At 48.8% G+C, this 26875-nt stretch overlaps 1 protein-coding gene across 1 annotated transcript in view; it reads right to left on the bottom strand.

The window, feature by feature from the left end:
- Positions 1-26875, bottom strand: part of LOC141915927 (hydrocephalus-inducing protein homolog) — a 100157-nt gene that overhangs the window by 52998 nt on the left and 20284 nt on the right. Inside the window, 7 exon segments of the mRNA XM_074807862.1 lie at positions 3409-3632; positions 5638-5756; positions 6926-7025; positions 10396-10567; positions 11729-11740; positions 13214-13415; positions 23062-23186. Of these exon segments, the coding sequence (XP_074663963.1) occupies positions 3409-3632; positions 5638-5756; positions 6926-7025; positions 10396-10567; positions 11729-11740; positions 13214-13415; positions 23062-23186 (954 nt within the window).

Raw genomic sequence — 26875 nt, 5'->3', positions numbered from 1 at the left:
TCCCATTTCCAGCATCCCTTTCCAAACACCAAAGAAACAAGCATCCAGCACCTCGTAAGGTTGGTTTCCAAGTAACGAATAATCACCTATGGTCTTGGCACCTTCCGACTGCACAGTCAAAGAGCACTCAACAACTGACTTTCAGGAGTTTCAATCCAACACTACTTCTCAATTCTTGCAGCTGAATCAGCTCCTAAGAATGAGCCAGGTACCAAATCCCTGCTGATGGTGAAGTTCCTTCTCCAGGGACCTCACATAACCAGACTTGACCTCCCAAGCCCTAACAGCTTACTCTAGACGGAGCAAAGGGAGCAGACACACTTTCTGTCACAGCATTTGCCAGGAGACGATGGAAAACTACCTCCAAACCAGCCACGACTGGGGATGACACCAGGAAACTGCCAAGGCTGAGCCTTGCCAGGCAAGTGGGGAAATGACTGCCATTTCTGCTGAGTGCACCGAATCTGTGCTCTAGGAAGTTAAACTGGAATGACTGCCCAGAAGGCTCAGCCAAGGAGCCAACCCAGAGCTGATAACAGTACAGCTTGCAAGAGAATAGGGGAAAAGGCAGTGGTTTTGGCAACAACTGTGTTTTACAGTAGCATTAAGTAATGCATGCATGAAGGGAGATCAAGGTCCTGGCAGAGTAGGAAGGATAACACAAGGCGGGAGAGGAACGGCTTGAACTCTTATCCCCGTTCCTTCCTTTGCAGCCCAGTGTCCCACCAGCCAGCTCGCCTCCGTTCAAAAGAGCCAGAAGCTTTTCTCCATGGAGGACGAAATCCAGTGCACAAAAGCTTCCGAAGAGGGAGGCTCAGCTGGAGCTGGTGGGTGGACATCTCAAGGGCATTTGAAAACAAACAGCTTGAGCTGTCGGGCTGGAGAATGACAGAAGGGCTGGAGAGGGATCCTTGAAAAAGGCAAGACAGAGCTCAAGGAGGCAGATGCCATCTCAGGGAGGAGAGGACTGCAATGGGAATTGCTGCTGAGGGACAGCTGCATGGGAGCAGCAGGTGTGCTGGGGTGCCATCAGATGGGCTGCATAGGAGCCACCATCCAGGGAGGAGGAGTACAAGGATGGGGAAGAAATAAATAAAAAAGGACCAGCAATCCTCTTTCACTGAGACAGAAGGTCTGCACTGAGCCCAGGGGGGTGCTGGCTAAACAGGGCAGAGAGTGGCCACAGAGAAGGGGAGGGTGTGCTGGGCACTGGGAGCCAGGGCATCACTGGGGAAAAAAGGACCACTTCATTTGGCTGTGGGGAAGCCAAAATACAACCATCCCTCCGACAGCTCCTTCCTTCCTTCCCCAGGAGCAAGGGCACTGCAGGGCAGAGGCAGCAGGCACTGTCCAAACAGTGCTGTATTCTACCTGTGATAAGTGCAGCCTTACCAGCAAAACCTGCCCTTGCTCAAGGAGAAAGCTGCTCATGCAATAACACCCCGTGACCAATTTGGGGGAGGGACAGAGGAGAATAAATTATTTGATTGTGAAATGTTCCCTCTTGATTTCCAAAAAAAGCAGCACTTTCCCTCCAAACACAAAGCCAACGTAATTGTTTCTCTACTGAGGTCAACAGACCTACTCACCACTCTTCTCTTGCAAAGTAATACCCTTTTTGTTCTTTTTTATCCATTTCCCTCACCTTATTGGTAAAGTCAACCGCAGATTCCTCCCATTGCTTTACTGCCTTTGTCTAGTGCCTCCCAGCAGCAGCAGCCCAGGAAGCTGGTTGCTGAGGAGGCACAGCCAGCCCCACAGCTCCAGAGCACCCAGCACCAGCCTTCCTGCCTACACCACGTCATCCCACCAGCCCGTCGTTAAAGACCAGCTGGGACAAGTTTGCATGCTGCTGCAGTCCTGAGAAGTGAGCTTTGCCTCTCCTGTCATCAGCTTTTTTTCTCCTTCTCCCCTTTGCTTGGTGAGGATTATCTTTTGCCGTGGCACCAGCCCACGGGATGATGCCCGAGTCCGTGTGACAGCACCTGCCGCAGAGCTCCCCGTCTCCCGCGTCAGCACTGCTCTGGCTGCAGAGAGGAGGTACCACAGCGCTGGCTGCACAAGAGGACAGCTTGTCCCAACCCATGAGCATGAGAGGTGATGCTGAGGCTGCTGCTACCCATTTGGGATGGATTATTAACAGAGGATTTTAAAAACACTGCCTCTCTGCAGTCACCCAGGCTGGCCCATCCCCAAAGCCCTGCTGGCCTTGCTGTGTGTTCAGGGGGGGTGGCCCAGGCCATCTACCGCCCAAAGCTGATGCCAACCCACTGCCTGCCGTGGCCCAAGGGGGAATGAGCTACCTGTAGGAAGGAGTCACTCCAGCTCCTGGGTACCCGGACTGGGCAGCAGGCATCTCCACACCTTTCCTGTACCGCCTCCAGTCAAACTGTTTTCCAGCATGGGTAGTCACTTAAAGTCCCGGGGCCCTCACACAGAGACGTGTGAGAACCTACTGCTGCCAAATTCTGTGCAAACAGCGTCCTGGAAAGTCACAGAGCCACCCGCCTCAACCATGAAGGCAAAGCTGCTTCCCAGAGGAACCCAAGACTTTGAAAGTTAAACTGGGTATCGAGAGCACAGGAGGCATGGTCACAGGTGGCAGCAGGTCGAGGGAGCTGATCCTGCCCCTCTACTCCACTCTGGTGAGACCCCCCCTGCAGTGCTGTGTCTAGCTCTGGGGTCCTCAGCACACGAAAGACATGAACCTGTTGGAGTGGGTCCAGAGGAGGCCACAAGAATGATCAGAGGGATGGAACACCTTTCCTGTGAGGACAGGCTGAGAGAGTTGGGGTTCTTCAGCCTGGAGAAGAGAAGGCTCCGGGGAGACCTTACTGTGGCCTTTCAACACTTCAGGGGGGCTTATAAGAAAGATTTAAACTGGATTTTTAGTAGGACCTGTCATAATAAGACAAGGGGTAATGGTTTTAAACTTAAAGAGGGAAGATTCAGACTAGTTATAAAGGAAAAAATATTTTACAGTGAGGGTGGTAAGACACTGGCACAGGTTGCCCAGAGCAGTGGTAGATGCCCCATCCCTGGAAACATCCAAGGCCAGGTTGGACGGGGCTCTGAACAACTTGATCGAGTCGATGACGTCCCTGCGCATTGCAGAGGGGTTGGGCTAAATGACCTTTAAAGGTCCCTTCCAACACAAACTATTCTACAATTCTATGATTTCCTCTCGCAGACAATTACACTTCGTTTGCTGCTGCAACTGCAAGGTTCAAACTGAAGTCACGATTAAAAAGCCCTGGCTCTTATGTGGGGATGCTAGGATCTGAGCCAAGACTAAGACCTTAGACAACACCTTTTTTTCTCTGTTCCATCCTAAAATGAGGTAGGTGGGAGATGATTACCCAGAGACAGCTACAGATGTGCCCACCAAGCTCCTATAACCCTCCTCACCTGATAGTCAAGGTCACAGGCTCAGGGGATCCATTCACACTGAACCTGAATTCTTCTGTGAACTCCCCCAGGATGGTGGAACTGAAGGAGATCCGGATGACTTGCAGCCCGTCCGGCAAAATGATGCCCTCCTGGGGGAGGAAGGTGAAGCAGGAGCCCAGAGCTGTAGCTGGAGGGACCAAGTTGAAGACAGCGTCGATGGCTCCTTTGTTAAACAGGACCACCTGCAGCAGCAAGAAAGCAAAATGGAAATACATAAGGAATCTTCCTTTCTTACAGAAGGCTGATTTGTCTTCTGATTAAGCAATTAACGTCTGTAAAAAGCAGAAGATGCTGTGTGCTGCTGCTTGGCAGAAGCCAAAGAAAATGCAACAGGACAAGTTCTGCCTTTGGGTTTTTCATACAAAGCAGTGACAGCTTCATAGAAACAGTCACTCGGGGTTTATTCCACTGACACAGAGCAGCCCACTTCCACTTGCAGTGCAGAGGAGCTGCTCAGCATCACCAAGTCGATGCAGACCTGTCCCTAAGAGCAAGGAAGGGCAGTTGCAGCATTACTAGTGAATCATCACACAACTGATTCTGCTCCCGACGAGTCCGATCCTGCCGAGGGCAGAACACGCTGCAGCCAACAAGTTTACTGCATGTAGAAGACACCTCAGGGCAGCACTATAACCAACTTCAGAAGCACTCCCCAACTCTGCTATGGTATGTAATTTAGTTTTCTTAATTTTTCTTTAATGGGATACTTTCTTAGTCTTTGCTCAAACAGACGTGTCAGGAAAGGATGAGCGTGCGGTGCACAGCAGCTCCATCTATTCCAAAGAATTTCTCTTTCCTAAATATTCACAGCCACCATCTGAGACTTTACCATTATCAGAATAAACTGCAAATTTAGAACTAAGCCGTATTTTGTTGAACACTTGAGAGATCTACTGCCTCAATCAAGTGACACAATCCCGCAGCACTTGTTGAGAGTCAGCTCTTCTCATGTTGGGCGAGAAATGCCCACAGCTGCTGCGAGTACCAGCACGCTGTCAGGCACCAACAACCCCCCCGAAGCAAAGCGGTAAAGGTTCTGATTGCTGCAGGGTGAAATCCTGCCATTTCCATGGACTTAACTATCTGCTTTGGATTTCTTTTCCCTAATTTTTGTCCTTGTAAAACTTGGTAGAAAAACTGAGACAGAAGCAGAGAGATGTCCCTTATTTTTTAATTTTGCAGCTGCTGTTAAACTTATTCACGTATTCAAGCTCTGCAAGGGTAACCTGAAAACTACTCTCTCCTCTCTTGTCTTTTACACCTTTTACACCTCAGTTACAAATTCCAACGCTGAGCTGAGGTTTACCTCCAGTCTAGCTGCTTAGTACAGCACTAACAGTATCATCTACTTAGTCACATTTTCTCAAGTCATGAAAATAATAAAACGATAATCAATAAAGTATCACCATTACAGATGCATAGAGAGCACAATATTTGGTAAGAAAACACCCTAATGTGTCCTCCCCTGCCACAGTCAAGCTTTTGAAAGTATTGCCTCATTTTCTACCTCTTTCAGTTGCCCTATCTTATTTTTTTGCAGAAGACTTGACACCATTGGCAGGGGGAGGCAAATGTGTAGAAAATTCCTTTGCTTCATTTCCAGAAATGCTTTGCTCTTCATAGAGATGCAGCAAATCTGAAAAGTGGCGAGAGACCGGTCAGCAAGGGAAAGCACTCCCAGTCCCGTTGCAGGACACAGCTCTGAGCCAGAGGCTTGCACAGCTTTCCTCCAACTCCCAGGAACCGGCAGCACGCACTTAACCGAAACCTGGCTGCAGTGGACTGGAGTTCAAACACAGTAAATTTGTTCCAGCTGCTTTTTAACAGCCCGGGTACAAAGGTGCATTGCATCCAGGGCTGAAACAAAAGCCTCTGAATATTTATCTTTTTGTCCCAGTGTTGCTTTCATGTGTCAAGGGGGTATTTTTTCACATGAAGCCTCCCAGCTGATCTCCAAGGAAGGTTGCCAAAAAGCAGGGATTAAGACTTCACAAACAACATATGCACCTTTCAGATCCCGTCAAAAGTATCCAGATTCTGGGAAAGCCCCCGAATTTGACTAGTATGTCAAATACTCCCTGCTCACAACGACCCGAGTTGCCAGAAATCCCACAGGTCCACGAGGCTCACTGCTGCCCTGGGAGCCATCAGGATCCCCCCCAGCCCCTCAGAATCCCGACTGCTCACCTCATAGCTGTGCTCTAATCCAACAAAAACCTTCCCGATGTCCAGCTGCTCAAAGCTGAAGCGGAGCCGAGGCCCTATGCCTTCCCCTTTGATGCGCAGGGGCAGCCTGGTCTCACGGCCTGGGGAGAGATTTCCACTTCAGTACAGTAATTCCCTCTGTTGTCCTGGACTGTCCAGGCTGCCTCAGTGCTAATCCCTGACTCGGGGCTGGATGGGACCAGCTCTAGGTGCTCCAGGAGGAGATACAGGACTCTTCCCTTCCCTCAGGAGACGTGCCTTGGGGCTGGCTTCTAATTTCTAACCAACCCCTCAGGCTGGTTTCTCATTTAGCCATCAGTTTGCACCCTGAAAAAGCGATGCTGAGTTTAAAACACAATCTCTGAATTTCTTCCCATGTGCTTAGATGAGCTCTGAAATCCATTCAGTGAAGGCACAAAGCTCATGAAACAGAACTGAAGATAAAAATACGCCATCTATACTGATGCAATCGGAGACAAGAGCACAGGAGCAGAGAAGTACGAGCCCAGGCAAGGCGAAGCTCCCTGCTAACGGCGGTATGCACGTCTGAGAGCTGCCTCCAGCAGGCAGAGCAGCTCAGCCACTGCCCGTGCCTGACACACAGCTCCGTGCCCGGGGCTCCGGGGCTCCCCTCCTGCAGCGGCACCTAAATAAGACAGGGCTTTGGGATCTCCAGAGAGAAGCTCTCACCTGTGCCCGCCATGATACCGAGAGCTCAGCTTTGTAAAGACACCTTACCTGAAGCACGCTGAACAGTTATGGAAAACCTCAATGCTGAGGTCAGAGAAGCCATAAACATACTGCTAATACACACACTCCTTGCTGCAAAGGAACTGAGACTGCAAGGCTTACAGCTAAACTCTAAGATGCTCATTTTCTTCCGTAAGCCTGCTAAGCTGACAGTGTGGGATCTTTGTCTGAAGGATGCTCTGACCCACTGGAGCAGCCTCAAGTGCCTGAATCCTGGCCACTGTAGCTCTTTGGCCTCTACAGGCACCTGGCAGCAGAGCAAATGCTGGCAAACCCACGGCATGAAAACTTATCCCTTCACTGCCTTGGCTGTTCTGGGATCGGTGATCCAGGCTTGTAGCCACACATCCTGAGGGCTGGCCTTGGACAGGAGACCACCTGGAAACCGCAGGGACAGTGGGCGCGTGCCAGCACCCTGCTGACCACCGACCCTTCCTACCAACTACACGAGAACCGAGTGGGCTGCAAGACTACTTGCGCCTCCACTGTGGGCAACAGAAGCAGGAGAAAGGAGCCGTACCTGAGATGTCGCAGTAGACTGTTTGTTGATAGACTCTGGCTTCTCGGGGTCTAAAGATCACATTAATTTCAGCTGAGGAATTTGGCCAGATATCTCCCTCCTGAAACAGAAGGAGACAGCAAACCATTTATCTTCAAACGCCACATTTCTTGTTTTCAACCACAGCCCTGTAGCCTTCGTTTAGAGCATCAATGAAGAGCGGGGAACAAGCAACACTTATCAACAAAACTTATGGGAGTTTGGAAGGAGCTGCGAAAAAACTTTCTAAGTCTCTTACCTTTACTGGCATCTGGTAGAGGCGTTTTGTTAAATTAGGGCTATAATGAAGCAACCGAACTGGCTCACACTCCAGTAGCACCTCAGGAGCCAGCGGTCTGCCTGGGCTACGTGTTCTCTATAGGATGGCAGTTGAGTCAGAGCATGGAGAACCACCACGGATGGTAACCAGGACAGATGTAAAACTACACAGTGCTGTGAACATGGTATTGCAACACTTCTGGCTGAAACACTTCTGGCCTCAGACAGGCTGCAACTGGCAGGTGGCATAAAATACAGATGGTGGATGTATGATGGTACAGCACAACCACTCCAGCTGTCGTACCCTGGCTTTGCTACAGCATAAAGCAAGGTGATACGGGAGGGGATGGCACACCGTGACTCACAGCTACACAAGTGGTCTCTCTGTAAGAGCCCAACCGTAAATACATGCAGATCCTATTTCTCCCTCAGCCCCTGAATAATGAGAATCTGCTACATCTCCACCAGTCTGAGTAAGAAAAAGCTGGTCTTGAAAAGCTGGGCACTACCAACTGCTGGCCAAATCACCCGCTTTGCTTTGCAGAGGGGGAAGGCAATGGAAGGAAATCACTGCTCAAAGCAGTCAAAGAAACAAAAGGCAGAGCTGGAAAAAGAAGTACTAAAATGACACTCAAAGTGCACCCTGTCAGCTCAGGGCACTTAGGAGAAAGGCAGTGCCAAAGCCAACATCTGCCTCTTTCCATAAATAACTGAACGCACAGGGAGCTGTGCGATGGACCACGGCTCCCACTGGAGATGGTGCCTTCCGCCAAAAACCAAAGTGCTCTGCAGTAGCCTCTCATCTGGATGGGGAACAGCTTGGTTCCCCAGCTGAGGTGCAGATTTGCAGCAACAAACAACACTGTTACCTCCTGGCCCAACCTCTGGATCAACAACAGTAGCACCTTCATAACCTGGACATCTTGAAGACCACCTCCATCAGCTCAGAGTTCACACGTGACACTGAGGAGTCACTACCAGGCAAGGACAGGACAGCAATGACTTGTCAAGGTCAGTGTAACAGTAACAAGTCCTCGTCCTCCCTCTCCTCTGGTTGCCATTTCCAAGGAGTCAGCTCCCACGGGTCTGCAATGTGACTTACAGCCGAGCTGTGGCGGGGAGGATGCAGCAAACAGCAAGGACTTTGTCCTTTGGCAGCCACCAGGGCCTCTATCACAGCTGCCTCTGCTGACGTACCATGTGTAGATGCAAAAATAAACCAAATTTGAGATGTGCTCAGAAAGTCAGAGCTGTGTATCAGCTTGTTTCCCACAGGCTTGGACGACTGCTCAAAATGTTCTCGGTCACATGGTAATTCCAAAATCATGCCTCCTCTTTTTTGTTATTATTTTCATCAGCAAGTTAACCCTATACAGACTGAAGTGACCTGCTGCAGCTTCTACAGATTGCAGCACCTGAAAATACTGGCAGCTAATGGTCCACTGGCACAGCAAAGCTTCTGCACAAACCCTGCAAAGCCATCCCACCCAGAAAGCGTTTCCAAGATTACTCTCCCTCCACCAGCTTCTTAACCTCTGGAAGCAATTATTCCTCCAGTCACCTGTTACAAGGGTTTCATTATTTCTGTGGGGAGCTCCCACACATCACGGGTGAGAGGTGGGAAGAAGAGAGCAGCCACTTTTGGCCAGAAGGTCTGAGGCAGCAAGGTCCCATCTCTGGGGGGCCTCTCCAGCAGATTTACATGGCAGTGCAAGAAGGGTGTCTGCCCAAGCTAGAAGTTACAGGGCTGTCACCGGAGAGAAGGCTGTGGAAGCCAGCAGCAGTGGAGTTTTAGATTCTACATTTGATAAAGAGGAGAAAATACTTACTACCATTTGATGTAAAGACACCCATATGCCAGGGGGAAAGACAGGCACGAGTAAAACTGAATGTGAACCTGATTGTTCCATAAATAATGGAACTAATGGAAATCAAAAGGTTGATAATGCTGGACAATACAGAAGGGGAGAGACTCACGCAGTAGCCCACTTATATTCAGTCCTAGAGCAAACTGTGTAACATTAACACAGCCATTCAGGAAAGGTTTCCACTCAAGAGTTGAGGCCAGGCTACACTTTATGTCCGTATGTCACTACATGGAGCACCAGGACTCGGCGCTGTGGGCAGTCGGACTACTGGACCTCACCTTAACACACTTCAGGAGCTCAAGAGCAGGCTAAGCTAGTTGTGGAGACACAGTCCGACTGTAAAGCAGCAGGAGCCCTGGGACACACTCCAAAACCAGCTCTGACACACCACAGGGTGCTCTTAATGCTCAGCTGATCAGCTCCCACTCTCTACAATATTCCCACCACTCTGACACAACCTCTTGGTCACATCATGCTGCTGTCAGCTATAGTGGTGTGAAACTGCAGCTGTGCCAACATTGGTAGCTCTCAGCCTTATATGGGATATAGGAGTAACTGACAAGATGATCCCCTTCCTTGAAAAAAAAAAATAGTTTCACCTATTTTAAAAGGAAGAAGATGTTGAGATTATCCTAGGATTTACTCCAAGATGAAAAGGGATTTTGCATTGCTTGGACAGTGGGCGTTCTTCATCTCAGACCATGCAAATACTCAGAACCAGGGCTCTGGCTGATTGAAGGATATGGGGTTTTGCTTGCATAAACAGAAAAAACAAAAAAATTTCTGTACCTATGTGCAATGAAACTCAAAAAGTCCGTTTAAACCTGCCAGCCTTGTGTCCAGGCTCACAGATGACACTGGAAGGGAGATTCAGCCGTGGTATCCATCCAGGTTATATGAAGAGATTGGTATGTCTGTGATCAAACTTGGGTTGAATTTGTCCTCCTTTCCACAGAGGACCATTTCATTTCTCAGGTCAATATGTGAACTGAGAGTGCTCTGATATCCTTTGTTAATCCCCATACGCTACGTGTAAGCTGTGCCCTTACTCATAATTATCGATAGCTCTCAGCAGTGTAAGGACACTCACGAAGTGCCCTTAATTTATAGCCCTTGCAGCAGAGCTCAGCTTTAGGCAGCCTCTTGCTCTGTCAGGAGCCCACAGAAATGCTTTTTGCAACAAACCTGCAGCCTCACTAGAAACCTGGTGTTTTCTCTCGGCACATCAAGCCAGCTGATGCAGGGACCTGCCAAGTGACCTCAGCCAGGGAGGAGAAGGAAGGGAGGTTCTCAGCTATCGCTTACCAGCGGCTCAAGGGTGAACACATCGTCGGAGAAAAGCATGGAGTCTCCTTGCGCCTTTGCCCGCTGGTCCTGGGAGGGGCGGGAGAGAAGGGAACGGCGTTCTCGGAGAGTGGGGTCCACCTTGCACTCCCTCAGACAACGATCCATCTCGTCCCCTTTCTGCCTCTGCAGCCTGCAGCCACGGGGAGAGACAAACCAAACAGATCATTTAATGAGCAACATATTTGCAGAGACTCGTGTGAGCACAGGGGCAGCAAAGCGCTCGGGGAGGAACAGCAGCAGCTCAGCAAGGGGCTGACCCCAAGCCGCGGGGTCCACACAGATCAGATTATCACTTGCTGTTCGCTGGCACAGCACGTAGTTTTACTCCACACTTACAAGCTCAGAAGAGGTTTCTGAAAGCCAGCAGCCCTCGAGAGCCTCCCGGCTCAAAGTCTCTGCCACAGCTGATGGAGAATCCACCAACAACCCCAACTGGCTTTTCCTACCACAGAGCTGCTTGGGGGAGGCAGATTGAGATGAAGGAGCACTCACTGCAGGGCTTCACTGGCAAGGGGAGACGCAGCTGGGTTTCAGCTGCAGGCTACTGGCATCACTCAATTTTCTTCCCCTTTGGACCTGCAGGGATAAGCAAGCTAAATGTGCTCTCTGTGCCCTGTACCGCCTTCCACCAGAGGATCCCAGAGCACTGTAAAAGCAAACCAATGAATTCAGGCACCGCATCCCTTTGGTGAAACCAATGGCTTTATATGCATGGAAACAGAGGCCCTGAGAGGGGAAGGGACTTTGCCTCGCATCACCCACTAAAGAAGTCTGGACCAGCATCTCTGAATCCAAACCCCTTGAACCACCTTATCTTTTTCCTCTTTTTGGCCATCTCTGTAGGGCTTTGACGCAGTTAATCTCTCCCTTACTTGGTAGCTGTAGCAGAAATTATTCTAGTGTTTAAAGATCACAACCAAGAGATAAGGGAGCACGGCTACAGAGCAGTTGCTTCCTAGCTGGCATATCGCTGTCCCCTCTGCACGCTCCAGTCCCTGGCCATGAAGAACCAGCAGGTGACAACTCTGGGGGGATGAGTGGAAGGCTCCATCCAGCAGATCGAGGCAATGTAGTATAAACAGGATAGCAATCATCACCCAGCTGAATTCAAATACAGTTCAAAAGGAAATACGGTCATGGACATTACCAGCTGTACACAGCCAGAGCCTCGGGCCAAGGCTGGCACCAGCGCCAAAACCACTTGCTTTGGTTCGCTCCCCCTGGAGTGCAGTGGGAAATGTTTCTCCATGGCTGACCTACAGCGCTGCGCGTGAGGAGGGCTTCCAGCCACCGATGAGCAACCCTCAACTCAACCTCCATCAACAGACAATAATTCCACCATTACATCCCAGAAAGTCCTGCAGGAGGGAGACAGAGCAAACCCCTGGATAGACCTTCTAATGATCCAGGTCCTCTGGGGTCACAGCCCAGAGCAGGGTCCTGCACTGCCTCCTCTCATGGAAAAAGTCCTCTCTGCTCTGAGATCTCAGAAGCTTCTCTGACAGCAGGACAGTGGCCTTGGAGCTATGACCATCCCTGAGACTGCAAGTAGGAGGAAAAAAACATCCTGATCAGACTCTAGGACATAATCTGGCATGAGATCAAATGTAATTGGAAAAGAATCAGGTTGAAGTGAACTGTGGGGAAACCTGGTTGCTTCTGAGGGGAAAGAGGGTCCAATCTGAGACAGGCAGGCGAGAGGAGAGCGGTAAAGGAATGGTCCAGGCAAGTGCCCAGAGAAGGTAATGAGATTTTCTTTTAACACACCGAGCTTGCACAGAAGTCACACACTGTGTAATTAAAATTAGGGAACAGTAGAAAACTAGTTTTGGCCTTCAAGGCATTTTTGACCTAATTATGTTGATCTTTATTGGCTCAGAAGCCCTTAAAAAGTGCTCCAGTTTAAGGCAGTTTCCTGATCAGCTATGAGCTAACTCCTATACACCTACATCCATGCAAGTCTGAAAAGTCCCACAAGGATTCCCTTAATCACCCAAACTTTTAAGTGTCATTTCCAGTTCATCCCCCCGGGCTATAAGTGTTTCTCTGCTGCCTGAAACGGGAGTTTCAAAGCTTCACCACAGACACCCTTTGAAGAACCTGCCCCACCTCTCAGCACCATGAAGACACAGGCTGCTGCAGCCCAAATGCACTCTGTCCTGTGCTGCCCTACCTTCCCTGCAGAACGCTTCACCTCCGAATTCTCCCCAGTCTCTGAGGAAGGGTAGAAATACCTCGTTGTGCTGGAACCCGGGACAGTGCAAGGCAATTCAACATCCTACAGCAGGATGGCCTCAACTTGCTGGGCCAACAAAGCACTTGACCTGCACATTACTGGAGAAGGAGCCTGCCACCTTATCAAAGCTGGAGTGGAAGAAGCTGCAGTGAATATCGTAACAGTTATGCTACCTGCAGCTATGTTAAGTGCTGCTACTCAGTGCAGTCCCAGGGAACGAGTGCTGACACTCTCCTCAGCCTCATGGACCCTCCATAGCCAGGGGTCTCTGGACCTCAGTGGTTTGGTGCTCCCACAAAGCAAATTTGCTCTCTGAGGAAATCCAGTCATTGCAATCAGCCTTTCCTCCCCAAAACACCATCCTCAGCTGGAGTACGGATGGAGCTGGAATGGGAGGCACTGAGCTCTAGGGACACGTAACCTGATGCTGTAGATGGTTTACTTGTCCTAAACCATTCAATGCACCAACACCCCTTGAGGCCATACGTTAGTTTTACCCTTGGGCAGTGTATCTTACTGAAATGAATCTTTCAAACAAACCTCAGCTTCTGATAATCTTCCTCTTCCTGAGTAACAAAAGCCTTCCACTGGAAGTGGACTATGATTTCACTCCGATTGTGGATGACCACAGATCTGTGGTTTGACAGCGTGAGGTAAGTCTTCTCAACTGTCAGGGAGCTCCTGGCCAGCCCGATGTTGACATCTACAGCTGCTCCATAAAGGCTTGTGTGAATATCTTCACCTGGAAAAAAGTAGAGGGGAGTCTTTGCTCATCTCACTTGCTGATGGAAGTACGAGGAACAAAGCAAGCCACCAGTAACAGAAGAAATTGTTACAGCTCTTACCTGTATTAGCAGTTCCACAGATCAGCACATTTATCACATCCTGACAGCTGCCCGTGTACAGAATGAGGATGTCCTGGGCACCACCGTCAGCACCTTATTTCTGGGTGTGTTTGTAGAGATTTATCCCCAAGGTCACAGTATTTACAGTGAGATTTTTCAGATGTGCTCAGGTGGCCTTTGGGTTGCCATCCCAATCAAGTCACAGGGAATTCTGCATCCAAGTCATTCGGGTGACTCTGAGGAGTCCCACCTCAGTCAGGGCTTGCCCAGTGTTGTGTCTCTCCTGATCCCTTGTTGCTGACAAGCACAGATGCCTGGGGGCACGTGGGCAGGAAAGGGAGGTTCAGAGGAACAAGTGACAGCCCAGGGCAGGATGGGACACAGAAGAGAGCTTCACCGTGCTGCAGAAGCAGCACCCTCACTTGCTGTGGGTTTGTGAAGACATGTCAAAACCAGACTGGTGGGGCACGGCCCACCCCAACCTGCCCATTACAGTCCTGCAAGCCCATTTCCTCAGCCGGGACCCTGTTGCTTATGCCTGAGTCTGCAAGTCTACGCTGCGTCTTCCCAAGCCATCCAACGACCAGAGCGAGGGCATCTTTGCTTTCCACCTCAGACCCAGCTGAAGAGGGGAGTGTCCCGGGCTGTGCACATCAACTGACTAACGACTGGAGCCTTGCTGGAGTACCTGCCAGCACGTCACCCTCCCAAACAGACTCCCACCACAGGCTCCCTCATCTCCAGAGCTTTCAAACCTTCCTTCTTCCCAGCCAAGTAACTCCTGGGAGTCAAATGAGCTCAAACTTCAGTACCAAGCCCACTCTTCCTCTTGCAGGCAAGTGTTTCCCAGGTGAGATGCAAACAGCAAACATCAGACATGCTCTCTAGAAACGGCATTTCTGTGGAGTGGTGCTTAAAGCCTCAGAGCCAGCCCCAACGGACAAGTGCAGCAACCCGACCATAGCCTGGAGAGCATCCCTCTGCAAAGGCAGAGCCTCCTCCTCACTGCACAGGTCACAGCAAGGCAGCCAGAGAATGGACCTGCCTTTAAACGGCTACCGTGCAACAACACAGGGAGAGAGCTGGATGTGCGCTGGGTGGACTCCTGAAATCCTAAGCCAGACACGACACAGCAGAATCGCATTCATTCCAGGGGAAAAAAAAAAAAAAGGAGCCCCCTCTTTTGGGGGGGCACTGGGGAATGAAGCAAGACTCACCCTTAAAACAGTAGATCTCTCGAGTCATTCACTCATCTCCACACACGGAGAATCCAGCCTTCATGCCTGTATAGCCTCGATTTCTCTGCTCTTAAGGGAGTCTGGAGTGGTAGGGATTTGTGGCCAGAGACGAGTTACGTTGCGAGGACAGCAGCAATGTTTACAGTGACTGGACAATCTGCTTTCTATAATGGACAACTTGGCATACAGAAATAACTGATGTTCAGGAGGGTTACAGAGGCGGGTATGCTTTATAAGCATTGCCTCTCCCTCCACTGAGTCCTTGGCATATATTGGCAAGCAAAGGAGCCAGGAGCCAAGAAATGGGAGACACGCACAGTGCTTCGAGCTCGGGTTTATGGAAACATGAGCCAGCGCTCTACAACGATCAAGATGACAAACTACTGCAAAATAAACACCACGAAAACTATCATCGTCTCACTGTCTAAACCCATGGCCACATGCGTCCTGAAATACTGGGTATAGTTCTGATCTCAAAAAACAAGCTGAAGCATTTGAAGCTAAATAGAGAAGGGCAGAAGGAACAATTAAAAGTATGAAGCAGCTTTTATAAGAAGATTGAATAGGACTCCTCATCCTAGAAATCATATGGGAGGTAGACGGGAGAGGCTTGTAAAAGCATGAATGGCCTGGGAAACGTGAATAAGGAAAAATTGGTCACTATTTGTCATAAAACAGGAACCTGAGGGCCTGAAATACTGTTATTAGTCAGAAGTTACACAAAAGTGGTAGTACTTTTCCAGGGAGTATTCCTTCCTTTGGAACACACTGCCACAGGAGGCTGTAGAGGCTAACAGCTGTAAATCCAGGGAGCAACTGGACAAATTCTTTGAAGATAAAACCATCAGAAGCTATTAAGCAGCGATGAGAATAAAGCCCCCAGCACAGAGAAATGCTAACTCTAGAGCCCACGAGGGAGAAAGCATATGCACTGCCTGTTTCCACACAATTGGCTAAACATCCCCTATTGCTGCTCTCCCGGGGAGGAGCTGGGGACGCAGCCACCCCTGCGCTCCTGGCTGCAGGCACCCAGGACTCTTCTGAAGGCTGGAGGGTTTGCCGGAGCACCTTCTACCACAGAGAGCATTCGGCATCGTGCTGAATACATAAACCCACAAATCTCTGGGTCCAGGAGAGCGGGCACAGCTGCCAGCGAGTCAGGAGGAAGCCACGGATCTGTCTGCCAGGCCGATGAGCTGACACAGAGAGCGGACCTGCCAGGGTCGGCCACGGGCGGCTGCAGGCTGCGTGTCTTGGTGTCAAATTAGATGTGACATTTCATTTAAGACTCTTGGCTGTTTAATAGATAAGTTTTTTAAAAAACCCCTCTGTACTGTAACAGTGACGTAGCACTAGGTATTTCACTTGACAGGGTAATGTCCATGGCGTGTGGTTTGGGATGCCTGGCTGCCATGAAAGCACATTCACTGAATCTAGATGTGTCAGCCCTATCGTTATTTACACAACATGAGCTTATTACAGGCTGTCAACTCTCTCATTCTTACATGTTTTTGATACATTTCCTACAGGTGGCAGGACACAGCTTTTTCTCTGCAACCTGAACAAAGCAATGCCTGAACTTGAAATTAAAAGCTAGACTTTTTATAGAGCAGTAGAGCAGACGCTTTGGGTTGTGCACTCCTGAGCGATGCTCTCTGACACAGCAGAAACACCCCTGTGTTTTATCCCAGCATCCATCTGCGTGACTACGGACACAGGTATCTGAGCACACCATGGTAACTTTTCACTATCTTGAAGGGAGAAATCTAGCATTGGGTCATCCTCTGTGGGGCTCCTGGTGTGCAGGGAAACAGACAAAGAAAGAATTTACAGAACAGCTAAAACATCTTTCTGAATTCATCTAATACTACATGATCATCCTGGTGCAAGGGGGAATAATTTTCAGAGTGGTACAAACTGTTCTTAAACAGAAAGACAGATTTTGTTTAGCCTGAAAGTATAGCTCAATGAATGGATGAGCAAACCTTTGCACGAGATTTCAAAACAAATCTCAGGTTTTATGAAGAGCACTTTCCTAGTATTCACAGCTGGTACTTTCCTTCATTGATTACTGCTCTAACATTAGGAAGCTGGTAGCCAGATTGATTAGACTGAACAGAAACAAAACAGCACCCTGATGCATTTTGTCTTCACCAAGACATATTCTTCCTCTATCCCTGTGTCTCCCTCTCTGCTGAATTTGCATTTTAAATCTTTTTAGGAGTGAATGACAGTCAAATTTGGAATATTTAGGTAGCATGGAAAGCAAGTGTAATTTCATTTGCCCAGTCTGTCAGGAGACAGTGCCTTGCTCTCATCTCTTCTATGAACGCAGCTGGAGAGAGACAGGTCCTGCCGCTTTTTCACTGAAAATACAAGCAAGCAATGAAAGCAGAGCTCTTCACTCAAAAGGATGTTACTGTACCCCCATATCGACCTATGATAAGGGATTCTTTTGCTCCTGCTACCATCATACCCAGCTGCCTCCACTGCTGGCATATCCTTGTTTTTCAAACAGCATGCAGAGGTCTCTGTTACCACTTCACCGCCGGAGAAGCGAGTCACTTCACCAGGCTAAGCGATCTCTGGAAAGCTGGAGAAGTCACCTACAGCCTGATCCAGCCCCCCCACCATGTGCTTTTTGCTGCGTCGCCCACAGAGCTACCACTAGATCAGAGTCAGGAGCACTGCTCTGAGCTGTTTCGCTGTTGGGAAGCTAATGGCTTCACCTACAAGATGCACCGAGTCTCCGCCAGCCTGAGAAAGGCCGTCTGTCCGTCCCCACGCTTGTATTTCCAGCCCTAGAGCAAAACGCAGAGCAGCGACAGTCATTTGTAAGTGCTCCTCCGAGGTGGTGTTCAGGAGCTGCCTTCAGACATCATTAAACCATCACGTTATTTACTCCAGACCTCGTTTATAAACCTCACCACTAAATCACTGCTGCTGCTAACACAGGTGTTTCTGAAGAACCATTCCCAGGCTACAACAAAGCTCAGAGCATCCTCGTCATTACTGTGGCCACAGGTATTGCTGTAACGGTCAGAGTCCCCAGCGTGGCCCCGGCCTCGGCAAAGCACCCACTGAGCCCACGCAGCACAGTGCAAGAAGAGGGTCTCTACCCCAGAGGCCCTGCAAGGAGCCGTAAGACAACAGATGGGATGAAAAGGGAGGTGGAAAGCAGTGACCAGCCAGCAGTGCTCCACAGGACAGGCTGCAGGCTCTCCAGACAGCTCTCCTGCACGTTAAGTCATCTCCTTGCAGTCAGGCTCTCGCCATGCATCCTTCTGTGACTGAGCACCCACAGCATTCCCCATCACCCCTCTGCACTGTGCTTAGGAAGAACTGTTTGCCTCGTTCCAGGATGAAATACTCCGGCACAGGAATATCTGGGAGCCAGCACGGAGGCTTTGTCCTGCCCAGCATGAAGGAGCTTCGCAGAATGTATCGAAAAGGACGATGAAACCGTTGGATGATGAAAGACCACTGCCACATACCCAGGATGCCGCGGGCTATTTTTAATCCTTATTGCTACTACAGTAACGATACGCTGGGGTACCTGACTGGCTGAAACATTGCTTTTGGCCATGGGGAAAATAGTGCAGGAACTTCCATTCCGATTGCCTGGCAAAGACATGCCCAATAGACCACCTAATAAATCAGTGACCCTTCAAGCTGCTCTTCTGCTTCTCAGCAGTTGCTGATCGATCCACAAGGAAAGGAGGCTAATGAATGGTCAGTTCTGCCCTGAAACACATCCCCCGGTAATGACACTTCAGGACATGTCAGTGATTTCCACTGATGAGAGAGCAGACAAGCTGCGGTCAAGGGTGACCTGCAAAGAGATGAAAACCACATTCTTCCAGAAATCTTTCATGTGCTAAAAATGGGGTATGCAGCGTCATGCAGAAGTCTGTTTCTGTGAATGCCTGAGGATGAACAAAACAGCCAGAAGGAGATTTTCAACTTCCAAGTGACCCTCCTAGTACATACACCCCAGTCTGTGCTCACACAGCCAACTCCATGGGTTGCTGAGCAGGGTTTTTGATCGGAGGGGTGTTATGGAGTTGTGGAGCTACAAAGCTGTGCAAAGAAACCTCAAGCAAATGAAGCACAAACTTAATTCCCTTCATCTACCCTCAAAGTGACAGATCATCTCTCTTGAAACACAAGGCCCTGGAGAGGGGCCATACTCTGCAAGGAGCAGAACGGCCTTATCTAAAACAGTGTAAGAAAAATTCATTATTACAAGCAGTTCTAGAAGAGGGGAACAAAGACAGGAAACAGTTGTTACCTATTAGCTGTTTTGACAGAAACGAACACTTTGGAGACCAACTAGACTCACCCATCAATCTAAGTGATTTGAACTATGAAAGCATATAACCAATCAGTTGTATAAAGTATTAGTTACCAGTCCTCGGTCTGTTGCAGTGCTGCTACTATTAAGATGCAAAGACAACATATAATTGCACAAACTCCTATTTACAATTCTTTTGCCTACAATATATGACTCCCTCCACTCACTTTGAAGCAGATGTGCATGAACATAAAAGTCTGACAGAAACCAGCCCCACTGCCGGGAATTCTCACAAGCGAAGGGAAAAAAGCACAACATGCACACTCACCACCTACGACAGGTAGAAAGAAAAATCCCTTTGTAAAGTTTTTAAATGCCTGATAGCCCAAGGCAAACCTAGAGAAGCCTCTTGTACAGCACCAGTCTGGCTTACACCTTGGGATAACACGGGAAACAAGATCTTCTTTAAAAACTCACAGAACAATGTAAGTTTCTAACCATCTGCCAGCACTAAACACAAATAAAAAAGAATTACATCGGTTAGTGCACTGCAGGGAAGCTTTGGATTCAAAAGGGGCTGCTGCTTAGGAAGTGGAAGATTTCCCCACCTCTTGGCACTTGTAAGCAGCTACTATAAATCTGCCTGGTGTGGAAGGAATGGAGAAGTGCATGAAGATGAACAACTGCGGACTGGAGTGGCAGTGGCACACAGCGGTGGCCGTCAGAAGCTCACGGTCTGTTGCCATGAATTTAGCTCAACAGTAACTTAACGCTGCTCACGGCAACATCAGAGCCCCTGTAAACACTGGCACAAGACTAAGATTAAAACGAGAAAATGTTTTCGGTATTCCCACCCTGGTATCCTGCACAATACAGAGACGACTCAAGTATGTAACGAGGTAGGGAGTTTGCTCAGACAAGTACTGAGCCTCCTCCGTTCTGGCTGAAGTCAGTGCAAACTGAGAACACTCAGCAACTTGTTGGAGTGATCTCAGGAATGGAAAATGCAGCACAACAAGGGCTAAACCTCAGTTAAACCCTGCTGCCTGTCCACATGCCTCAGTGGATTTACAAAGGAGAAAAAAGAGAAAGGAAAAGGCTTGATCCAGAGACTACATCAATAGGATTTTCATTTCATTTTCAAACAAGTTCCTGTAAGCCACTGATTGCAATGCCAGCCTTGCAAGACAGATGACAAGACCCTTGGTCGAAAGGGGGTTCTTAAAGGAAAGAGAACAGAGCTCTACAAAGGTGGTGGTTTTCTCCAAAGCCTACACAGAACCACAGATGACTATCACAGCAAGGCAGTGCTGTTCTCGGATGCTTTATCCTTCTGGGTAGCTGAGATGTTCAGAGGTGCTGGCACGTCCACGCTACAGTTACTTATTCAACCCCAAACAGCAGTAAACAACCAGGGCTGGGATTTCATGAGTTTCCTGCATGTGTACAGTGACCACTAACACACCGCCAAGCCCTTGCATGGGTGGCCTCATTTACCAAAGTAAGCCGGTTCAGCCAAACCCAGCACCAATTTTACCCGAAGAAAGGGATTCAGCATCCCGACACGTTTGCATTCCCAGCTGGAGTATGAGCTGGGGTTTTTCACACCCAGACCCATGTGCATGGGTGAAATGGAGGAGTTTGGACATGTAAAGCAGTGAAGGTCAAATTTTCATTGTAAATCATTATGCTCTTAGCAGCAAAGACATTTTCTTCACACTCACCTGTAAAGTTTGTAGCAACACGACTACCACCACATAGACAGTCTATCCAGGGGACAACACCTGTGCTCCTAACCAGGACAGTCTAAAGGACACACAATTCTAATCAACCAAATAGCAGGCAAAGGGAAGAGCTCCATGTTTGCTTAAGCAATGCTAGGGACAGATTTGACTCAAGTTCAGCAAAAACTAAACTCACGCAACATGCACCTGATCCTGCGTCAGTCACACTAACAACAGTGTGATTCACTGAGAACTACTGCCACTTGTGAGCAAGTCAATACAGACACACAGTAAAGCAAGGAAAATGCCTCCCAACACCCTACACTGATATTTTGCTCTTAGTGCCTCTGTTTCATAAGAGACAGTCTGTTGGTGGCTCTGAAAGAGCAACCCAGCTGCTTTTTGTACACGAGTCACAGGGAGTCTGACTTAGTGCAGGACAAATCAGCCAGGGCTCGCCCCGCCGGGTTGGGTAACATTGTCTGCTGCTCTGCACTACACCTGCAACAAGCAGCTTTTAAGACTGGTTGAATGTTTCGGTTTCACTTCAGCAATTAATCTCAGCAGCCTTTTACTTATTTGTATGCTTCAAAGTTTGAGAGACAATCCCTTAATTATTCCTTGCTCTCCTTCTCAGTCTGTGGTTTATTGAAAAACAACTGCAGCGCTGTACTGACAGGCAGGAACGAATCCTGGCTTCATCTCCCAGGTGGCTGCACCATGTTCCGGGGAGGTTGCCTATCCCAGAGCCAGCAGGTAGTTTGGTCCCTGTGGCCTATCCATGAAAATCACTTTTGCAAAGATTAACCATGGAGGAATCAGGTGCTTCAGTAAGAACAAGACTCAGGTTTTCAAAGCAAGCTGTGAAGATCCTGGCCCTGGATTCTTCACTTGGACTGTTCATTTCACATGGTATAAACCCCCACAGCCCTAACCTCTAGCCCTGATCTAACCCAGAAAAAGATCTATCCCTCTGAAGTTTATCCTATAGGTTCCCTATATGCATACAAACGAGGCACCTTTTGTCGTTCTCTGAAATTTCAGTAGTTCTGTCAAGAAAGTGTTACCCAAACCAATGAGCTTCTGAGTGAGCATAAACCATTCTCTGTGAATGTGTCATTGACTGGAAAATATTAAACAAAGCTGTGATAACTCAGAAGCCTACAAAGAGCATTTGGAAGATACAGGAGCATTTCTAGAACTTCGACAAACTCAAGACAATAAAATGCTCGTTGCTGGGCTAAAGCATCACAGCAGCACCCAGGTGAGGACATCACACTTCCCAGGACCAAAGTTCAGGAACAGGGACAAAACAAACCTCTCTTTCAGGCAAGAGAAAAGGCACACCAAATGCATTCAGGCAACTGAGGAAGTGTCTCGACCAGCATCACAAGATACCTCTGCTGAACCAAGGCAGACAGAAGCATTTTAACATCACACCTTTTTCTTGAGTTTTTCCCACTTACTCTTAAAGTCACTTATAAAGCTGACAGCATTTCTGTGGCCTGAGCTTGGCTTCTCGTACCCTAGTATAAATTTTATACCTATCTCAGGAGGCAGCGAGCACTCCCTGCCAAACCCCAAGAGCCCTCAAGTCCTGGCTGCTTCAGTCCTGATGCTGTGAAGTGTGGGATGTAGGTGGGTAGAGGGCAACATAAAAAAAGGGTCTGTGGCAAGACAACGGAGAAGCAGTCCAGGGGACAGAGGTGTGTAAGAGCCAGGGGCATTTAGAGAGAGTCTGACAGAGACATGCATTCCCCACGTTACACTTCAAACAGAGCATTGTCTAGGAATAAAACTTCACACCTGCATGTGCACACTGCAATGGAGAAGCAAGGTTCCTCCTTCCTCCACTCAGCAACTCCCAGCAAAACAGCCTGCCAAAAATCTCATTCCTGCTTGAGGGGATCCACTTTAACAACGCCCTAAACACCAACTATTTGTCACTTTTTCCCTGAGGTAAAGGACAGGGGAGGCACACCTGGAGAGGGAATTAAGGTGGCTGCGGCAATGGGAAATGATGGTAGATGACTGTCACGGGGGCGTGCTGGGTGGAGAACACCGTGCTGACACCAGGGATGGACCAGCACACAGCCACACAGGACACACAGAACAGACTCAGCCTTTGCCCCTTATCTGCTCCCTTCTAAGCACTGAAACGTGCAGAGGTTTTGAAAGAAAAGCTTTTAGAAGTAGTTTGCAAAGCAAGTTTAACATTATTCTGCTTAGAAAGGGCTCTGCTCTGAAGGACGCAGAGAGCGTGCACCACGCAGTGCCCAGCGCTTACCTGTGTCATAGCGAACTACCAGGGAACTGGAATGATCCCCGGTCTTCAGCGGGTGAAACTCCACTGTTACTTGCATGGCATCACCGATCCCAAGAGTCCCGATGGAGGGATCCACAGAGAAGGGGCTGCAACGCAGAGACAGAGACACGTCAGGGCTACTGTGGGCGATTCGGGGACTATACTCCTTTTGCAGTCTACTCCACTTCAGCTCACTTGTGCAAGCAAGAAGCAAACAAGCCACAGTCAGCAGAAAAAAACAGAACATAGAGGGTCAGAAATGGCTCTACTGACTCTCACTTCTGAAGAGATCCAGCTCTCCGAACATCCTGTGGTGTCAAACGACCTCAGCTCCCCCATACTCTGCATCCCCTTCTCTGCAGGGAGGCTCAGGAGTCCGACCGCTAGCAATACAGCCAGAGGATGGTTTTGAGGAGCACAGAGAGGGTGAGAGCTATCTGCCTGCACAACTTGACACTGACTTCCTCAGGAATCTGTCTTTCCCTGCCACCTATAAACTCCACCTCAAGAGATGCAAATGTCAGGGCATTACCTGTCCCAGTGACACCAGCCTAGGAATCAGACAGGGAGGATAAGTGTCTTTCTGGAAGACCACAGAATAATTATGGTTTAAAGTGCAGAATTCATTTTTTTACCTTGAAAACATCCTAGTTTAGCCTAAGAAAGGGCACGTTTCATCGGCAGTACAATGAAAGCTGCTCTAAGAAAAGGAACAATCAGAAAAAGCTCAATAAGTGCAAAGGCAGATTAGAGCGATACAACAACATGGAAACAAGACACGGGAGGAGGATCCCATGCACAGCCTGAACCATTAAACCCCCGGCTACATGAAGTGCCATTACCAGGAGCACGTCAAGGCGAGTTTAACAGGAGGTTTTCTGGGTACTCACAAGCACTGCAATCTGGGACTCTGGGTTGTAATCCAAGCTCAATAACTGTTTGCTTGGCCCACCAGGCAAATTCTGTGCAATGCACTGGAAATAATTATGAAAATGTGTTGGGGTACTTTGGATTTAATATGAGCAATTATGATTTGTCACCGGGTAAATGGCTCTTGGCTGACAGACACAAAACTCAGTGCTTTAATGCAAAGGGACAAGTCAGGTGAAACATGCTTCTGCAGCTGGGCTTCGTGGCTCTTCTACAGCCCCACTTAGAAAACAAAAGTTATTGGTTTTAGTGCTTTGCTGGTGGTCAATTTGTCACCTTAAAAACATGTTCTGGAGAGTTTTACCATGATTAGAGAACGCAACACACACAAAAATACCGAGAACAACTGGAGCCATGCGCAAGCTGAACTTTGTTCATGTGAGTAGTGACAGCTGATGAAATTGCTGCAGTTTCTGCTCATTAAGGAGATATCGCTGCAATTACGGGCCTGACCTGCTCCCATTACAACCAGCGAGAGCATTGCCACCGAAGCACGGGGCCTGCAACGTTTGTGTGCTGGACCTGAGACTCTGGAGAGAGAGGAGGGAAGACAAGGCACCACCAGCCTCAGAACTGGGCTGTTCTACACGGCCCTGCATCCGCACTGATGGTTATGCCAGGACTGCTGCAGGTCTCTGCCAGGGCTTGGGTGGGATCATTGCCTGGTGTGGGAAAGGCAGAGATTTGGGGTTTTTCCCTTTTTTTTTTTTCAGAAATGTTGCCAGAACAGAAAAGCTGCCAGTTAAGGGGGATCCCGGGCAACACTTCAGCACTACCTCCCATCCCATCACCTTCCTACTCCTTCCCCATGTCTACACACTCCTGCCCTCAGATGGATGGGATGGGATGGGAATAACACTCCTGAAGATATCTTCATCTCTTCAAATTATCAGAAGAAGAGGATCCAACCAAGTTCAGGACTCAGTTCTCAGGACTGAGAAATGGAGCACAAATCAGACACTGCATGTCCTACATCCCACCCCATGCTGTACCCACAAGACTTACTGCTGTAGCAGGAGCTCGTTATCCCTCACATGGACCTGGTTCTCCAAGACCCAAAGATGCAAGCTCCATGGTTAAACTTAACTCCCCTGAAGTTCAGTCACCGTCACTAAGCTGTTGTCTGCAGCCTACAGATAAGAAGAGATGCTAAGGAGACATCCCTGACACATTGTCATAGCCAAATGAAAACCACTGCCGAGAGATGACGCTAGCGGGATAGACGTTGGCTTTTTATCCATTAAGTGTGAGCTGCTCTTTAGGATAATTCTCATCCTGTTAGATCTACCCTTTTAATGAATCACTACTGCTCCTGAAAGACACAAAAGATAAGGTTTGGAGGTTTTTTAATAGCTCATTTTCTTCTGACGTGCTTTTTAACTATGTCCATTTGTAGGTTTGCTTTGTTGTACGACATCTAAACTTTCACAAGTCCAGATCTCCCAATGGCACCTTGCAGCCTGCTACAGTCAAAGCATCCAAGACTCCATCTCTGTGCTGAGAAATCCTGTGTGGATCAGCATCTCGCAAGCTCTGTATTTCCCTCTTTCACTGCACCTAGGCTCTATTTTCACGTCCTTGGATGGTCTTTGCACGTCCTATGGTAACTGGCCAATCTCACGCCTCCAGGTAGCGTATGGGGACTACAGGGAGGGATGCAAGGGGGCTCGAGGCACTGTGCCTCGCAGGATAATTTCCTGAGCTTTCAGAGCTTGGTGGGGACATTCCTAAATGGATCTTATCTCGGACTGATCCCCTCTAGCCCCATAGCATGGCATAGCACGTCGTCAGCAATGTCAGGAAAAGGCAGTGCTGCACTGAGATCTGCTTCCAGACACCATTTTCAACTGGAATGTACTGGAATGACATTTATCTCTGTGAATGTCATGGAGCAGAAACTCATTATCCTGCCTTAACAATGCGACAACAGGAAGAGACTTTCTCTATTTCTACTGTCATTATTTTTTATTACCATGCTATGCAGTTAAGAGCTGGGTATGGACATGCAGAGGGAGGAGAGGCACAAAGCCAGACTGCATAATGGGGAGGGCTTTGGTGGTTTTCTCCCTTCAAGAAAAAGTGGTCAAAATGCAGCCATGCTTCTGGTAGAAACCATGGCAAGGGAGAGCTCCGAACAGGAACAGCAGAAGGATGCTGAATTGGCCCCATGGCTTCACTTAAGAGCTCTTCCCTGGAGGGAAATGCACAACAGAAAACATCAAAGCCTTTAGAGAAATGAGTAACAGGCAGGGAACGTCATCAGGAAGTGACCAGATGCAAGAGCTGCGCTCTCAGTACTGAGGGGAAAGGTTAGGATTGGAGATGGGCTGAGAAATGCACTGAAGGTGAAGGCAAACAGGTTATGCTTGGTGCCACAGAGAAGGAAATCCAGAGAAAAGCCGCAAGGAAACGTGATATGAGCAGCACGATGGACTAGGAAATGGTGGCATCTGCAGCTGACTTGTGAATGGGCAAGAGCCTGAATATGCTCAGGCCAGAAAACAGAAGTTTAAATTGTTTAGATAGAGAATAAAGGATACAGAGGTCACCTGATGGATCTAAGCTTAGACAGATCTCTCACTCCCTTCTACTCCACTAATCATCCTCCTCCTCCTCTCACGTGCAGTGGGTGTCTTTGGCCGACGCTGGTATGTAACCGTTTCAGAAGATACTCAGGATCAGGAGGTTGCAAGCTGGATCCCTACAGATTCGAGCACTCTCCAGGAAATCTGGGAGAGATAAAGCTCTAGAAGAAAAGGCCCCCAACCCATGCACCAGACACTTGCTGCATCTTTTGCCTGTGCCCTCATTAGCATGCTGCTTTGGGGCTGTGGTGCAGTTTTGAAGCCAGTGTCTGCTCAGCTCC

This window comes from Strix aluco, chromosome 27 (assembly GCF_031877795.1).
Source record: "Strix aluco isolate bStrAlu1 chromosome 27, bStrAlu1.hap1, whole genome shotgun sequence".
In the NCBI taxonomy this organism is placed as follows: Eukaryota; Metazoa; Chordata; class Aves; order Strigiformes; family Strigidae; genus Strix; species Strix aluco.
This window is presented reverse-complemented; position numbering and strand designations above follow the sequence as displayed.